Here is a 19,799-nt window from a genome sequence, read left to right as displayed (position 1 = left end):
TCTTGAACATCAGAACAAAATAGACCTTATGTCACTTGTTTTAGGGCCTCATATTCTGCTATCCATTTTTTTTTATTTTGTCAGGGGCATTTAGACGAATTTTGGCATCAAAACAACACACAATCCAGAGTAGCGATGGGTTGAAATCGAACTTCGATGCAAAATTCTTATAGTACAGTATACTATGATTTCTATAAAATCGTAAGAAAAAATATCTCACTTGCGTGAATTAATCGAATTTTTAATAATCCCATGGTAACCGATAGTTTAGCGGCATAAGAAAAAAAATAATATGCTAACTATCTCTATACAAAACTTCGCCAAAATCAGTTCTGCTAATGTTTGATTTTCTTAATTATTTATGGCGATGGCAAAGCAGAACATACAGGTGTCACCAACCTTCTTTTTCCTGTGGAAGTCGTACGAGTCGACTAAGGGAATATAATGAAGAACGATCAGCAGCGTTCTCCGTGCTACTACTAGCATCTACTGTGATCACCAACCCGTCCGCGTCCCCAACCGTTGTTATGGGCAACCACTTCTTTTGATCAGATTTTAAGTCATGTTTAATAATTACTAAAATTCGCCCAGTCCCTCTAACTCAGTCTAACTTGTGCGTGCAGTGGCTACAACAATATACGAAAGATTCGGATTTAGACCGTTGAGCTATTGAGTTACTAAAGTACAGAAACCATTTTCAGACTACAAACGGTGAAGCGTATTTTAAAAGCGCTTTCAACTTAAAAAGAACAAATCTCAAACGTTTCCTGAATAAATCTCGTTGCTTCAAGGAGGAATTGAATGTAGGCACAGGTCGTGCTCGGTGAATTCACTATTGAATTGATTTGCATAACAGCATATACACACGTAGCGTTTCTTATCCCGGCAGTTTTTAAACGTCGCGTCGGCAACCTCTGTAACCTATCCAATGTTAAGTGTCTTTTTATATCTGCTTAGTGCTTCTGATAGGTAAAGGCATATTTTACTATACGAGAGGGGGTTCGAAATATAACTATCAGTTTATCAAAACCAAATCGAATACCTAACGTGCTCTTTGAGGCAAGCAGCTAGGCAGTGCAAATTTTCTAACTGCGTGCTGTCGCTGTGAATTTCATGAGATAATAACCCCGTTTGAATAAAAAACAACGCTCAAAATCATCATGGAGCAGCGCGGACGATATAAGCTCTCAAAACCTCCTATAAACCATAAGGTATCTTATGAGAGTATTTGCCTAGCAGTGAGACATAAGTATATTGAGTCACGGGCATGACAATGTAGTATATCAATTAAAGAAATAGACAACTAAAAACAAACGGAAACAAAAAATCCATACCCTAATTTTAAATTAGGGTATGAGAGAATATATTTTGCTATTCAAAGTGCAGCGTTTCATCCGTTTGATGTGTAAAGGGCCTTATTTCAACTCCAAGATCAGATTAACCAGTGAATTGGCCGTGATTACATTTGTAACGACGCTTCACTTCTACATCTTTGAACAATGTCGGACTACATTGCTTTTTTAATTTAAGGAGGGACCGGGAGTCTGGAGCGATAAAATTAGAAAAATTTGCGTGATGCTTTGTGATTGTAGTACCTACTTCTTGAAGCATAACTTCTAATCAATGTAAAAGTGTACCGTCTGTTTATTGGTATGTTGGTCTCATTTTATGTGCGTCTATATTATGTAAGCGAATGTTTGTTTGTTTGTTAGCTATGTTCAGCTTTATAAGTGCACCAATCTTGATAAAAGTTGGCACATATATAGCTTGCCTGTACACAGACATAAGATATTTCATATTCCAGAATAGTACTAGGGGCATTAATTAAAAAATCCTTCTTTACACATGCACGTGGCGAATATTTTTATTGGAAAATTTACTATATCTGTACATAGAATATTTTTTGGTCCGGGAATTATTACGTCCTCTAATTTAAAAAAAAAACGAAACAAACGCGAAGTCGCGAGCTTTATCTAGCTCATAATATTCGTAAGTTGTAAGTATTTTTACTGTTTGTCGCCAAGTTTGGATGCCTCGACAGAAATCTGGCGGAAAAAATATTTTCGCAGCGAAGCAACGCAACTGTGCGGAAGAAATAAATGGAGTGCGAGATATTAGAGGAGCTTTCCGCTTTGTGTGGCGTATACAAATGATTTATACCGCTTTGTTATGCAGGTTGTATTCAAAGCCGTTGCGTACGAAAAGTATCACAAGTTAAGTCTATTAAGAAGACAGTAAGGAAAATATAAGTTAGGTAAACCAATGTACGGGAGCCATTTGATTTTTACATCTCATCCAAATCCCTGTAGCCAAAATAATGGGATATGCAAAGGTATGGCTTTTCACCAATTTTTCTACTTTATTTTTTATTTTGTTATAATTGACGGACCAAGCCGATGTCCCATCTGATGGTAAGTGAAAAAATAGATCAAAACTTCACAGGGTATGCAAGAAGCACGTCCTGCAACATAAACCCGTCTGACCTTCCATTTGACGAGTAGGTGTTAAGCTTCATGTTTCTGTCCCTACAACAGCGACAATGCTCGTTAGACCGGGACAGCAGCATTGCTAAGCAGACTTGCAACAATGCTGCTTAGCGGCAGAAATATGCATGGCGAGCCTTTCCCCGTACGAGCTAGTAAACTAATAGCTAGCTATCAACAAGCTAACTAATTCATTATCACCATCACATCAACCCATTACGGGTCACCCACAGTGAAAAGGGGTTAAGGTAAATAATCCATCACGCTGGGCCAGTGCGGATTGGTGGACTCCACACACCTTTGATCATTTTATGTAGAACTCTCAGGCAGTGGCGTGCATAGAGGGTATGCACAGGGTATGCAGATGTTATAAAATGAAGAAAATCTCCAGTACGAATTATTAAAAAACTTAAGGAAAGGCATTGCATGAGTTATAAAAAGCCTAGCCTTAAGTATATATATCTCACACTCGACATTTTCTACATTTTATATCATCTGCATACCCTGTGGATACCCTCTATGCACGCCACTGCTCTCAGGCATGCAGGTTTCCTCACGATGTTTTCATTCACCGTTTAAGCATGATATTTTAATTCCTTAAAATGCTCATAACTTAAAAAGCTGGGATTCGAACTCGGCCCCCCGGAAGTGAAGTAAAGCTCCTACCCAACGCGCTATCACCGCTTCACTTATTCTTTACGTTTTATTTTATTTTTTGTCTCTTTACAAGTTAACCCTAGACAATCACCTACACAGGTGACTATTAATATAGTCTAAGATGGTAGCGGGCTAACCTGTTATGGTGGTAACTAACCACTGTTAGTAACTACCCTACACCTGAAGTCCACCAGACCCTGTCTGGCATCGAACCCGGTAAATCTTCTCAATAAACTTTATATCTTTGTTGTCGTCTTAACCTCAATACGTCCACTAATGAATATAAACCTTATGTATAGATTCCCAGAAACCATTTGGTCTTGTGGTGCGACTCGCTTGATTTCTTATGTTTACTTGGTGGGGGTCTGCCAAAGGCACTGAAAGGTATATTATTAAGATGGTGAAAATATCTTTGTTTGATTGTACTAAGGACCTTTTATTTCGCATTCGCAATTCATAATGACGGCGACTCAACACTAACTCTATTCAAATTAGAGCATGGAAATGTGAGCTTTATTTCATTTTATATGGTAAAAATTTCTCAGTCAGTCAGTCAGCCGATCAGCGCAGTGGGCAGTGACCCTGCCTTCAGAATCCAAAACTGTGGGTTCGATTCCCAACTGGATAAATGTTTGTGTGATGAACAATTTTCTGTGTTCGAGATTTTAGTATATTACAAGTATTTATGTATATTATTCATAAAAATTGTTTATTAGTTATCCTAGTATCCATAACACAAGCTACGCTTACTTTGGGGCTAGTTGGCTAGTTTAGCTAGTTGTTGTTAATATTTATTAATTAAAATAATTTATACGTATCAGTGGCGTGGGATGACCAGATCAGAATACAGACTTCGAATAAATCAATTAAGCATTCTATTTAGGCGTTTTCTATATTTAGTGAAAATTGTTTCATGCACTAAACGCTTCGTTAATCGCGTCGAGCGCTCCGTTGCCTGAGCCATTGTCATTCTGGAGACCCGTAGTAATTGGGAAATAGGTTGATATGGATACTATGCTTTTGTGAATAACAGAGGGACAACAGCGCTGCGATAAAATCAATGGATATGATGATAAAGATGATGGTGACGATGAAATTTGTGATGAAGGTCACCTTACCTGCAATACGCTGGTGTCGAAGTGCGCGAGAAGTGCGGCGGGCGAGCTCAGCGACGAGCCTCGCCGCGACCCCACCCGCACGCCCCACTCTGCAACAATACAATACACTACATTACAATACATAAATGATACATTACAATACATCAATGGTACATTACAATGAAATCGATAAATAATTATTTTAAAGTGGTATACAACATGTTAATAAAATTACAACATGTTAATACAATATGTTTATTAAATTTATAAAAATGTTAATAAAAATCGTAATAATACTTCATAGGCTTTAGAGGAACATTATGTACTGTCTCTGAGATTTATCTGTAAAACCGAAAACTTAATAGGTTTTGAGTAAACCAATGCCATAGTTTTACTGAAAGAAATCAGATACAGCCCTAACATCACATGCAAAATTAAAATCATGTGACTCCTGTCACTTTATGAGGTCCGCGTCGCGCAGTGGCGTGCGTTGAGGGTATGCAGATTGTATTATATGAAGAAAACTCCAGTACAAGTTATAAAAACTACCAATAACTAGTTATAAATAACTAGCGTAGATACTATGCGCGTATCTTCAATAGGGTTGCCATAAGTAAACACTTGTTTTGAATTCGTTTGTATCATAAAATAAATATGCTTATTTTGATTTAATATTTTTACACGGTGCTACCTAATGAAATATACCTTTGCACCCTTCAATATTATTTCGTAATTCTTTTACACGTTGTATATAGTTAAAGGTAAGTAATTAGAAAGAAATCGCTTATCCCTACTAATATTATAAATGCCAATATAAGTTTGTTCGTTACGCTTTCACGCAAAAACTACTTGACCGATCCTCATGAAACTTTTTACACATATTCTTGGAAGTGTTAGAAGTAATATAGGATAGTTTTATCCCGACATTAAGCTCGGTTCCTTTTTGAGAGGGTATGAAAGTATTTGACGATTTTACACCACAACTCCTACAAATTATAACCGATTTAAATAATTATTTTTGTACTATAGAGGTATATAGAGATATGTGTTTAATTTTGCCCAAACTTTGTCTGAATGTGGTTGGAGATAGAGGACAGAACTCTTTAGCGGAAAGCAGCAAACCCCTCATTTAGGCTTAGCGATACTGAATACTTTAATTTTTTTTTAAAACTACAACTAAATTGAATGTCACATCAAAAAACAAAATCAAACGCAGACGAAGTCGCGGGAAACTGCTAGTATTTTTTAAGCGATTTTATGATAAGCGAAAAGGGCAGCACTTTGCAGGGCATGCAAGGAACATGTCTTTTAAATGCCGCTCTGGGTCCATCAACCTGTGACGTAGGTGTTAAGTTTCATGTGACTGTAATTACACCGGCAACCACGCCCTTAACAACCGAACACAGTAAGCGTACTTTGCAGCGGAAATATATGCATCTATTTGTTTTTTTCTAGAGTCAGTTTAAGATGGTAACCTGTTCCGGATCAATCCATTTTTTTTTATTTTTGTCGTGACAACGTCTTATAATTCGATGGAGCCGGCTGCACGCACGAAAAAACATGACGTATGCGGCGTTACCTCGCTCTGAGGCGTTCCATTCAAGGCTTGAAGTGCAAGCGAGAGCGCGGAACGAGCGACAAAGAGGCACAGTCGGCCTCCGCGTTCGACATTTGTCTCTCTCCTACTTGAGTGAGCGATGCGTCTGCGTGGACAGCGTCTATACAATAACACATTTACATGTTTTCGGCAAGGATGAAGTGCAGTTAAAAGTGAATGTGGTGTCTGTTGTTTATAGCAACGATAATATCTATCAAACAAATAAAATTAAAATTTTCTTTTGAAAAATGCAACCATTCCATCAGTATTTTCTTACGACGTTGTCACGTTCAACTATCTTCAGTAAGCCAACTTTACAGATAACCAATTTTTTATTTTTTATTATACGGTGGTAAGTGATCATGCAGTCTAAGATGGTAGCGAGCTTACCTGTTAAGGAGTATGGCAGTTATTTTTAGCCCATACTCCTAATCAGTTTCTATGTGACGTCATAAATCGCTTAGCGGCACGCCTTTGTCGGTGTTACCAAGCCTCCCAACAGACCAGAGAAATTTAAAATAATAAATTACCAAATCGGGGTGCCGGGAATCGAACTGAAGACTTCCAGCTTTAAACTGCAGCGCTAACTGCTGCGCCAGGGAGGGACTAAATAAAAGCTTCTTAAAAGACATCACTTAAACAAACAGGTCTCTTTCAGTGTGTAACTGAGTGAGTGAAGTTGGGAGGACAGAAAATTACTTTTCCTCAGTAGTTTCTATAATTACGTTGCTAAGTTTCCTTTGGCTAAGGCTTATTTAACTTTCGCGTAACTTACCCGTGATAAGTTTTATTTCGTGTAGGTTAGCTTATTACGTGCCTGCGCTTTCTAACCCCTGGCACAAAAACTACAGGGTGTTATAAGTTTGACGTTTTTATGTATGTCTGTCTTTGGCATCGTATTTCCGAAACGGATCTTCGTCATTCTATAAAACCATTACTGGCCCACCACGGGTCTCCCACATTGAGAAGTGTTCTGGTCATTGGGATTGATGGACTCTACACGCCTATGAGAATATTTAAGAGAACTCACAGGCGTGCAGGCTTCTTCACGATGTTTTCCTTCACCGTTGAAGCAAGTGATATTTATTACTTCTGAATTTAATTTGGTCTGGTCTGGTGGCTTCGGCCGTGACTAGTTACCACCTAACTGACAAAGATGTGCCGCTAAGCGACTTAGCGTTCCGACGTGATGTCCCGTAGACCCGATTGGAGCTATGGATGTAATATAACTGCCATGTCCCTAAAAGTTTAGCCCGTTACCATATTAGACTGCATCGTCACCATGTGGTGAGAATAAAAAAAAAGATTAGGAGTATTTTTTTAAGTTTACCGTCGTTTTAACAAATATATGCCACCTACCATTAGGTAGACTACCTACTTTAAATTAGTTATTATTCAATCATCATCATATCAGCCTAGTACCGGCTCACTACAGGGTCACCTCTACTACTACTACTACTACTGGTCACCTCCCAAAATGAGAAGGGGTTAACGCCGTAGTCGACTCCACACACCTTTGAAAACATTATGGCAAACTCATCGGCATACAGGTTTCCTCACGATGTTTAAGCAAGTGGAATTTTAATTACTTTAAACGCACATAGCTAAGGAAATTTAGAGCGAGTTACTGGGATTCGAACTCGGACCCCAGAAAGTAAAGTCAAAGAACCGCCACTTCAATAGTTTAATTGCTTCGATTTCGTTACTTGTTCAAAAAAAACGGCTAACTCATATTGACGCTCAGATACCGCATAGGGCAGAGGGCTAATAAAGTTCGTATTGGCGATACAATCGCGGCGCGCCCCGCTAATCCGACGCGTAGGTTCTGCCACTAATCCCTATTATCAGAAGCTCAGGTTGAACCCTTTGGGAATGGATTCAGATTACTGCGGCTTTGTTTTACAAGAACGCTCCGTTTATATACATTTTGTCACTAGAATATAACCATACTTGCGCACACCCTTAACTTCATCTGCGTAGAATATCTGATATTCCGAGATTTTTGTTTCATTTATTTTTCCATTTTGTTTTTCTTTTGTTTAGCGGCTAAATATCACCAAATTTGGTTGTAAACTAAGAGTGTCTTTTGTGTTATGCATGCTGAGTTAGCCTTTAAGTGGAGTGTACAACATTATAAAACATTTGTTAAATCTGTCCACATATTAAGATACGTTATATACACGTTGGCTTCCCAATAAATAAATAAATTAAGAAAATTTCCTAAAAGAAAATGAAAGTCGACATACCAAATTTTATGGATATAACTTGAAAAATTAAATACTTCTTTGACTACATAAACAAAGCAGATGGCCCGACCGATTAGAGTAAGCCTATCTATATATCTTCTATACTAAAATTATTTTTGTATGTACCGAATAGACTCCGAAAGTACTGGACCGATTCTAACCATTTCTTTACTAAAAGAAAGCTAAGTTATCTGCAAGTAAAATCCCTATCCCTATCCCTACTTCCCTTCCCTACTAATATTATAAATGTGAATGTAAGTTTGTTTGTTACGCTTTCATGCAAAAACTACTAAACCGATCATCGCGAAACTTTGTACACATATTCCTGAAGGTATTAGAAGTAATATAGGATGCTTTTTATCCCGAAATTAAGCTCAGTTCTTTTGGGAAAGGGACGAAAGTGTTTGACGATTTTACACCAGGCTAGAGTATCCTAACTACATAAAGTGCTGCCACATTTATGAGGCACATGTCTTTCGAAAAACAAACGCGGACGAAGTCGCGGGCAACAGCTGGTAGGCTATAATTTTTTTTGAAAATAAATTAATTTATTAAGTACTTGGTGATACATACAAATTATGTACTACATGATTAAAGTACTGAAGAATAATCCATAAAAAAATCCGCAAGGGAATGATATACGGACTTTTTATAGGTAAAAATTTATGCGCAATAGCGCCCTGTGTCTTCTGAAAGTAAGATAGATAGATAAATTCTTTATTGCACACAATTAAGGGATAAATATAAAACATAATGGAAACAGTAAACCAATAATTACAAGTAACCAATAAACACCAAGTTTCCTGGAAGTAATTTGATTTTCATTCATGTTTATACACACGTCGCCATCTAGCCCCAAAGTAAGTGTAGCTTGTGTTATGGGTACTAAGATGACTGATGAATATTTTTATGAATAATACACATAAATACTTAGAATATACCTATAAACACCCAGACACTGAAAAACATTCATGCTCATCACACAAACATTTGCCAGTAGTGGGAATCGAACCCACGGCCTTGGACTCAGAAAGCAGGGTCGCTGCCCACTGCGCCAGTCGGCCGTCAGTTATATTATATTTACCATGTACTCGTAAGGGTTACTAATTGGCAGATACCGTATATTGCTACTACACCAGTATTAGCGGTAAAATCGCACGCCGCTGATCCGACGCGGCAGTTCGCTCCCTAATCCCTGTTAACAGAGGCTCATGTTAAACCCTTTGGGAGTGGCTTCAGATTACTGTGGCTTTGTTTTACAAGTCGGTTAGGTTTTCATACATTTTATTTAATTACATGGTATATTATAGCACCAAACTGGAGTAGTGGTGATCTGTGGTTTTATTTTTATCATTTAAATTTATTGTTAGGAATCAATTCAAACCTTTGGCAATTTTCACATTTGTTTGGGGTCATTTAGTCGTCGACCGTCGAATAGTGGCGTCGCACAGCCATCTTGTGATTAATACGTAAATTATTTGTTTTGTGAATATCTTTGTTTTTTCGAGTAAAATTAAACCTATCAGTGTGAGACTCTGTAGAATCATCTTTCATTAAATCATTTACATCCTGATTGCTAAAAATATAAATAAATATACTACGACAATACAGACATCGCCATCTAGCCCCCAAAGCGCTAGCTTGTTATGGGTGCAAAGATGACAACTGAATATTTTTATGAATAATTTACATAAATACTTATAAAATAAAGATAAACACCCAGACACTAAAAAACATTTATGTTCATCAGACAAACATTTTCCCAGTTGTAGGAATCGAATCCATGGCCTTGGAACTCAGAAAGCAGGGTCGCTGCCTATTGCGCCAATTAGGGGTATGACTACCATACTCCCTAACAGGTTAGCCAGATTCCATCTTATACTGCAGCATCACTTACCACCACGTAAGATTGCAGTCAAAGGCTAACTTGTAGAGGAATATGTTTAAAAAATATCATACTTTTAATGCAGCAACCGAACTTAAAATAGTTCACGAATTTCTGTAAATTTCAAGCCTGCAAATTGGAAATATTCGACATGTCAAAGCACCTTTCAAGAGTCACGTATCTCATTAGACAGGTCGTATGCAACTCATTCCTACCCCTTAACTACTTGTAGTTCGAATAACTTATATACACAAGCTAGTGTAACCCTTAACGCTATTTAAATAACAGTCAAATTTCGTTGAACCCATTTTTATCACTCACGACCATCGAATCAAAATCCCAATTTCGTAAGCTAAGCACTATACCTTTACATATGCGTTCATAAGGATTTAGACTTTATGTTACTTAAATTTAAGGGTCAAAACAGAATGTATAATTACATGCTTTGTAGGTTATGTAGACTACTGAACACTCGAGATGAGAATAGGGAAACTTAAGCCAACTTCGTCCCCTCCATACAAATTAATGAAATTTTAAAGAGCATATTGTACAAATTTCTTCGGATTATTTTTTTTAATTAAATATCTTCTTCGTCCTTATCTCACGCAAAGTGGGGTCAAGTAACATGTCTTCTCCTTCCACTAAATCCTATTAGCCGTCATCAGCTGTACCACTACCACATATTATACATTAAAAAAAAAAATGATGCAGAGTAAAAGTTAATTAATTTACCTAAATACCAACAAATTATGTCTATTGTTACCTGTGATTTCTCTAGTGTCTTGTATGTTGAGAATCTGGTATTATGATAATCTCACATTAAGCTCTGGTTTATGCGTGGTTAGACGAGGTATTATAGAAACAATGTTAAGAAAACTTGATATAGTCAAAGTCAAAGTCAAAAATATCTTTATTCAAGTAGGCCCATAGGTGGCACTTTTAATGCGTACTTAAGAATTACACGGTGAGATGATGGCGATAACCACATTCGTAACCTTAAAACTAGAGCTGAAAATATGTTAAGCTAAAAGTGTATACCTAAGTATATTAGAGTTTGACGACCGAGTCAGCTTCAGTGAGTTATCCAGGTCACAGGGTTTTACTCGCGTATCTATGTTACTGATTCTCATTCCAATGGCTTCATTGATAATAGAGTTTATTTACAACGACCTTGGATGTGAAAAAGGGTTAAAGGAATGTTTTAAAAACATTTTAATTGCCAAAGTCTGCGGGCTAACTCCGGTATTTTAATTGATTGGATTGTTCAAAAATCTCAGATGTTTATGTTTAATGAAACTTGGTTATCCGATAAAGAGGTAACTATATATAAGAAAATTTCTAATGTATTAAATACCTTTTTCCTATTGTTATTGTCGTTATTCTACAAACGTAGAATAAGGCGAAAGATAACATTTTTGAAAAGTTTTTTATCTTTTTACGCCAAAGAAGTATAACTTCTACATAAGTACACACACATTTTTTTTTTGTAATATAAGTACAAAAGTTTATTATAGTAATAACTGAAAGCACAACCTGAAGAGTAGGTGTTAAGCCTCAGACGCCCTAATTACAACGGTAACCAGTGGCGTGCATAGAGGGTATGCAGATGATAGAAAATGAAGAAAATCTCTCGTAAGAGTTATGAAAACCTTAATGCCATTGTAACAGTTATAAAAAGCCTACCCTTAAGTATTTATAACTCGGACTAAGTTTCTTGATTTTATATATTTATATGCATAACTCGTGCATACCCTCTATGCACGCCACTGCCTGCAACATGCCGACCTGTGTCTTATAAACTTGAGCCTCGAGATAAATATTCAAAAATTCGAAATTCATTTATTTCAAGTAGGCCGTTGAAGGTAGACGTTTCAAAAGTGCTTATAGTAGCTAATATAAGCACTTTTGAAACGTCAAGTCTCTCTATGTGTAGTGACTCTACCACCGGTTCGGAAGACAGATTCTACCAAGAAGAAGTCGGCAAGAAACTCAGCAGTTGCTCTTTTCCAATATCAACAATTTACATTTTACATTTTGACGGCCGAGTGGCGCAGTGGACAGCGACCCTGCTTTCTGAGTCCAAGGTCGTGGGTTCGTTTCTCACAAAGGGAAAATGTTTGTGTGATGAAAATGAATGTTTTTCAGTGTCTGGGTGTTTATTTGTATATTATAAGTATTTATGTGTATTATATTCATAAAAAAATATTCATCAGCTATCTCAGTACCCATAACACAAGCTACGCTCACTTTGGGGCTTGATGGCGATGTGTGTATTGTCGTGTACGACAGCCTGTAATTAAATCGACTAAAATTGAAAATTGAGTGCGAGCAATCGATAAAATTTATATGGAAAATCCACGGGAGAATTTTATAGGTCGTTACCACCACGGCTGTGTATTTACCGAGTTATTGGCCAATTAAAATTGGCTCTAGAGCTGGAAGTCAGTTGGAAAATTAATATTTTTACACTAGGAGGAAATATCATGTTGCAGGTATATGTTTTTAAATCACATATCAAAATTTTAGTATCGCCGGGATCTGTAGTGAGGTTTAGCTTAGCAGGTATATCTAGGGAGACGTGGATTAAAAACTAATTTGTGCACCCAAACGCATACTATTAAATTCATCCAAATCGGTCCAGCCGTTTAGGAGTTCAGTGACATACACGCGCACACAAGAAATATATATATAAAGATATGAAGAACACAAGGCTAAAGTAATAAACGTCCGAGAATTGCTTTTTTTTTAAATTTTCAATGACGTAATTTCGGAAGCTTCATCATTTAGAAAACCAAATACTGAGTATTCTAAATGACGTTCAAACAATAAAGACTATTATTATATACTAGCTGATGCCCACGACTTCGTCCGCGTTTTTTGTTTTTCAAATAAGGTTTTTAAGTTGTGTATTCTTGTGAAAAAATAGGATGTAGTTTTTAAATAGAACTTTTCCAATTAAGTTTTGTTTAGGTGCCCTTATTTTTTTAACCTCACGATGATTTTCAAGAATTTTTCTAAAATAAACGCAGCTTTAGTTACTCATTATTACATCAGCTACCTGCGAATAAAAGTCCCGTCCAAATCGGTCCAGTTATTTCAGAGATTAGCCGGAACAAACAGACAGACAAAAATTGTAAAAAAAAATAAAAATAATGATATTTTAGTATATATATTTACGTACATGTAGTATAAATCTTCTAGTTATATAAAAAACAGACAATTTTATGTACAGATTTGAAATTCTATAAAGCAAAAAAAAGAATAGTTATGTATCTTGAAAATATTTCCGACTGATAGTTGAACCGCTGTAAAAGATTATTATAACCTGCATGCCTGAGAGTTCTTTTTAAATTTCTCAAAGGCAAAGCCTACCAATCAGCCCATGGCCGGCGTGGTGGGCTACGACCTAAACGCCTCTCATTCTGTATAGGAATTTTCTGTGGATGATATGATACAACTCGTTGGCTAGAACGCTTTATTCGAACTGATTACATATATTATACAATTTAACTTATTACACCAGGAAGGTAATACGTCAGTGTCCTAGTACTACAGTTGAAACACGACTAATAATGTTTTTCATATCAAAATATTATTTTATTTACATTAATAAAGTAAGAATAGTTTTGGTAATTAAATGTAACTCTGAAAGTATATCTGTGACTTGTAGTGGTAAGGAGTCGATAACAATGCTGATCAATTTCTAAATTTCATTATCTCTTATGATGAAATTTAGTTCAAAATTCAAAAATTCAAAATTCAAAATTAATGTATTTCAAGTAGGCCTAATATAAGCACTTTTGAAACGTCAAGTCTGTCTGTTTGTAGACTCTACCACCGGTTCGGAAGGCAGATTCTACCGAGAAGAAGCCGGCAAGAAGCTCAGCAGTTGCTCTTTACCAACATAAACAATTTACTTTTACATTTTAACATTCATTTTTCTGTCTTGCGAGAGCTGCAAGCGTTCATCATCATAAACCCATAACCAGCCTACTACAGGGCTTGGATCTCCTCTCAGAATGAAAAAGGTTCAGGCCGTAGTCCACCGCGCTGGCTAAATGCGGATTGGTAGACTTCACACAATGTTGAGAACATTGGCATTGAACATTGGTTGAAATTTGACGGTCAATTGGCGCAGTGGGCAGCGACCCTGTTTTCTGTGTCCAAGGCCGTGGTTTCGATTCCCACAACTGGACAGTATTTGTGTGATGAACATGAATGTTTTTCAGTGTCTAGGTGTTTATATATATATTATAAGTACTTATGTATATTTTTAAACAATATTCATCAGTTATCTTAGTACCCATAACACAAGGTACGCTTACTTTGGGACTAGATGGCGATGTGTGTATTGTTGTAGAATATTTGTTTATTATTATTTATGATTTATAACATTATGGAGAGCTCTCAGGCCGGTTTCCTCACGAAGTTTTCCTTCTCCGATTTAAAGCAAGTGATGTTTAAAATGCTAAAATTAAAGAAGAGTGCTATTTCCCACTTATATACAAGCCTCGCGCATACATACCCGTGTCGCTGTCACGTCGCGTATATTGGATTATACGTTTTCAGACCCTTTCACATTGAAACTTAATTAAAATTCCTCGGAAGAAAAGGGATACATTTATGTATTGCTGAAGAATTTCGGTATGCATAGTCAGGTTTTACATTTCTTTCCTAAAAAATGTAGCCTTTTTTATTACACATAAAGCTGTTTAGCCTGCGACTTCGTTCACATTGAAGTTAGTTTTTTTTTTGAGCGCTTGACTGCAATCACATGTGATGATAAGTGCTGATGCAGCCTAAGGTGGAGCGCGCTTGCCTAGAAGAAGCCTATTCACTCTTGATTTGAAGGTACTTATATTATAGGTACTGGGGAAGGACATTCCAAATCTTTGCGGTGAACGAGGATGCAAATGTATATCAATCACGTAGGGGCGCGGGAGAAAAAAGGGAGAGGGGAATTAGATCAAACAGTTCTTGAGCACACCGAAATATATCTCATAGAAAACCGAAAGGCAGACAACCTTTCGATAATGCTCCAAACTCTGAAGTTTTTTATTGGCTATGTCACCGATGAATCTATTAGCACGGCGATCCACTGAATCCAAGGCATAAAGCTGATACTTGGCAGATCCATCTCTTAATTGGGAGCTTCGTGCAAATCGAACTTGAGCTTGGTACAAGGTGAGAAGCTTGAGGTCAGGGCACAGGGCACTACAGGGCTCGGGTCTCCTCCCTCAATGAGAAGCGTTTAGGCCGTAATCCACCATGCTGGCTCAGTGCGGATTGGTGGACTCATCTACACCTTTAAGAACATTATGGAGAACTCTCAGGCGTGCGGATTTCCTCGCGATGTTTTCCTTCACCGTTTAAGCGAGTGATATGATTGCTTAAAACGCGCATAACTTAGAAAAGTTAGAGGTGCGTGCTGGGATTCGAACTCCGCCTTCGGAAGTGAAACCGAAGTTACACTAGGCTACCACCGCTTTCTGTTACTATCATACAATGTTATTTTTCTTATCAAACAAAACATTATCAACGTCAAACATCTCATATCAAACAATGTCGATATCAGAAACCGATTCGTTGAACAAATTTCCAAACGGCGCGTACGATTTGAATGCAAATCACTAAATGCTATCGGAACGTAGACAATGTTGGTACTACGGGAAATACAGCTGTGGCTACACTGGGTTATAATTTTTTTTTTACGATGTCCGCCCGACCAGACCTTTTGTATATATTATTTTCGATAAATAATCGAAGCGATAATTTTCCTAATATTTTAGACTTGTTTTCGACAGATTTTTTTGTAGAACGTGCACGTTGCACTATAGCAATCAGTAAGATTATGGTAACTGAGTCGACACTTTGCCTAGCCTAGTGGTAGCAATGATTTATTTATTCATTTTACATCTTGTTAGTGCAGCAGGGCCTCTTACACTAACCAGAACTACATAATTTATGGAAAACTTTAAGAGAAATGATAGAAAGATGAGATTAAAACTGGTCTTTTTAGTAGATCTAAAAAAATTGAAACCAATCTCTTAAAAGTATATACTGTACTATAAACTAAATTACTAATAATAGCCTATTTATAAGTAATTTAGTTTATAGTATTATTAGTAATAGGTTACTACGCGGCAAAGCAGAACGCTCACTTGCCGAGCGTACATCTTTGTTGGTAAGGTAGCCACGACCAAAACCTCCTATCAGATCGGACCAGAGAAAATTCTGAAATAACAAATTCCCAAATTTACCATCGATCCCGGTGACCCGGGATATGGTCCCCGGGACCTCCACTTAAGGTCACAACAGGTTGGTCACTAGTTCAACAATGCACTAGGGAGGTCGTAGAACTATTAAAGTCACAAATTGAACAATACAAGATTCAGTTTCACCCAACATAAGATCATTATAATATGATATAAAGGCTACATAAAATTGGCTTTTTAATAAAGTATTTTTTTTGTGAGTACTTTATGTCTAAAAATAACGATTGAATATTACATTTTAATTTTATTTCGAGATAAAATACATGATCACGGATTAGTTATAAGACGCGTACATGATTTCGCAATTGTTTTATGTTTTATTTGTATCGTCATAAAATGCGTTATAGTTATTTATTAGACAAAAAGAAATAAAATAAATAAATAAATAAATATACTACGACAATACACACATCGCCATCTAGCCCCAAAGTAAGCGTAGCTTGTGTTATGGGTACTAAGATGACTGATGAATATTTTTATGAATTATATATACATAAATACTTAGAAAATACATCTAAACACCCAGACACTGAAAAACACTTAATGCTCATCACACAAACATTTTCCAGTTGTGGGAATCGAACCCACGGCCTTGGACTCAGAAAGCAGGGTCGCTGCCCACTGCGCCAGTCGGCCGTCAAAACCTTATACCTATAAAGTTTTTAAAGATCTACTAAAGACAAGTTTAAATAATATAGTTATAATAGTAGTAGTAGGTACATAATGGTTATTTATGACAGGTATTTTAGTCAACGCACGTTGTATTTTCTTCTGACTTCGTTAACAAACATTGCCTTCTGGAATCTTATTATTACGAGAGCGATTTACGCTTATGATTGTCATAATGTTATAGTTTTCTAATAGACAAAGAATTATTTAATTCAGTAGTTCCAGACTAATCGTTTACGTTTATAATGTTACTATTAAAGTATAAACAGTTAAATTATCTCTCATTATGACACCGTCTCAACAAATCCGTCCATTGGATTCCACCGCTGAAATACAGCAAGCTAAAGCGCGCGGTATCTGCACTAAATCGAGACAGCCATCTACACCAGTTAGTGTTTGCATTTTGTAAAACATTATAATCTACGCGCCAATTTTTTGAATGAATTGGATAAGTTGAAAAAAAAAATGGTTGACTCAAGAATACCATTATGTTTTCCAAAGCGCACGTTTAAAACTTCGGAAGTTTAATGTGTTTAAGCTGTGAGCTTTAAGATTTTTTTTAATGTTAGCCTTGCTTGTTGGTATAATTTGTAACTTATTCCATTTAATTAAACGCACGTTTACAAAAACCGTTTATCGCTAACACGACCTTCCCTGGCGCAGTGGCTGTCGTCTTATAAGTGAGAAGTTCTTAGTATTATTAAGTATTTATAATTTCAGAATTTTCTCTGCTCTGGTTCTGTTAAAAGGCTTCATCTGCGGCTGGGTACCACCCATCCGACAATGACGTGCTGCCAAGCGTTAGCGCTCTGGAGTTAGGAGATATTGCTTATTTATTATTATTATATATTTCACAAATTTTATTTATACCACTTTTTCTATTCAGACTACCTTCGTCAGCTAAGATACTTTCTTTAATCCTCCTATCTTTTTCTTCCCCCCTTTACGACTTAACCAGCAATCCCACTGCCAACTGACGTTGACCAACCGGAAGAGTTAGGAATTGGCGGTCAACTGATTTGACTAAAATTATATAAAAATACTAAAAAACAGTATATTTATTGTAAAATACAATATTTATGAAATTAATGAAATCATTACACTTCACTTAGATCGCATAGTCCTTTACTACCTATGTGAGATCCCAGCCTAATTTAAGAATAAAATAAAAATTAATATTGATTTAAAGATAGTTTGTATGGTTCGTGTTTACGTTAAACAATTAAAGCAAGCGAAGGGGAGGGTAAAACCTAATCATATTTTATGGAATACTCGCTTTTGTTAAACAGGTAGACAATTAATCAACAAAACTAATTCATTAAAAACTCTCAACAGCATCCCAATACAAAACAGAGCCAACCAATGCTTTAGAAAAACGGTATTTCAAATCCATAGAATAACTACCCTTCTCATATAACAAAGCATCTATAACCCCAATCACTTCTAATACCATCGTTCTAAAGCCCATTATTGAATAGACACATGTTTTCTTGACGTCATAGTTTTTGCCGATGACCCTTATAGTCTAGGAGGTAGCGGTCATTTTCCAATGAGGAGGTACGTCGATTGTATTCACGCTCTACTTGTGGGAGCACGCGTCAGTACGCGCGTATAGAACCTTCGCATACAACCTGTTTTATGAATAGAGGCACTGCAGGTATTGATTAGGGGCAGTTTAACAGATAGGTATTATAGTCATCAAAAAATTAAAAATATCCTCGTAAAAAGCTAAGATGGAATTCTGGTCAGGACTTCGGGAGAGAGATCTCACCATAACTGGGCGGAGCAGGTAGCAGTGGAAAGAAGGTATGCAAATGATATAAAATGAAAAAAATCTCCAGTAAGAGTTATAAAAAACTTAAGGATAGGTATTGTAAGAGTTATAAAAAGTTAAGTATTTATAACTCGTAATGGAGATTTTTTACTAAGCACGCCACTGGGCGCTAGTGACGGTTATAATCAGGCGTTACTATTGAATTAACGTTTGTCTAACAATTTAGTTTTGTCAGGGGAAAGGAAACAATATCCAATAAATATATGTGTAATAAACGGTGATTAGATTCTCCTATTCCGTTTTTAGCAGGCAGGCTTTGGCAGGTTTAATTTATACATTGTCACATGATATAAGCGGGGAATATAATTTTTTTTTATTTTTTTTATTTACGACTAAGTATTACAGGACTTTTCCTAATGCAGTAGCGTAGATTCTGACGCACATATCAACAGACATTAAAAACTATATTTTACTAACCGACATACTAAACATTATATGCGATTTATATAAATTCAACTCAATCGGTTCAGCAAATCTCAACCGATTGAGTTGAATTTATTTCGGTGCTATGTAACAAACATGCAAAAAATACGCTTATAAATAGATAAATAAATAAATAAACTACGACAATACACACATCGCTATCTAGCCCCAAAGTAAAAGTAGCTTGTGTTTTGTGTGATGAATATTTTTTTATGAATAACATACATACATACTTTAAAAATACATAAAGATTCATGCTCATAACACAAACATTTTCCAGTAGTGTGAATTGAACCCACGGCCTCGGACTCAGAAAGCAGGGTCGCTGCAAACTGCGCCAATCGGCAGTCTCATGTAACAAATATGTACCAATCAGGTGCAAGTGAGATTTGAAGATGTGATAGCCTAGTGGCTAACACCACGAATTGCTCGGCATCTATCCATTCAATATCTCTTGATTTAACTGTAAGGAAACCTGAGTCCTTCAAGAGTTATACATTTGTTTTTTTCTGAAAGCCGTGTGAAGATTACCAATCCATATCATGAAATACTACACATATAATCATCATCATCATAATCCCACAGCTGGGCAAAGGTCTCCTATCTCATAGAGGAGTACCTCGCAAAAGTTTG

The 19,799-nt window shown here is 36.5% G+C and overlaps 1 protein-coding gene across 4 annotated transcripts in view; it reads right to left on the bottom strand.

The window, feature by feature from the left end:
• The window catches only part of LOC120633905 (dystrophin, isoforms A/C/F/G/H-like), a 752,632-nt gene that overhangs the window by 589,441 nt on the left and 143,392 nt on the right, over nt 1-19,799 (bottom strand). For all 4 annotated transcript variants that reach the window (XM_039904299.1, XM_039904301.1, XM_039904300.1 and 1 more), the window contains one exon: nt 4,259-4,347. In XM_039904299.1, coding sequence (XP_039760233.1) covers nt 4,259-4,347 — 89 coding nt within the window. The remainder of the gene's footprint in view (nt 1-4,258; nt 4,348-19,799) is intronic.

Source organism: Pararge aegeria, chromosome 22 (genome assembly GCF_905163445.1).
Source record: "Pararge aegeria chromosome 22, ilParAegt1.1, whole genome shotgun sequence".
NCBI classification, from domain to species: Eukaryota; Metazoa; Arthropoda; class Insecta; order Lepidoptera; family Nymphalidae; genus Pararge; species Pararge aegeria.
Note: the sequence above shows the minus strand (reverse complement) of the source record. Positions and strands in the feature narration are given on the sequence as shown.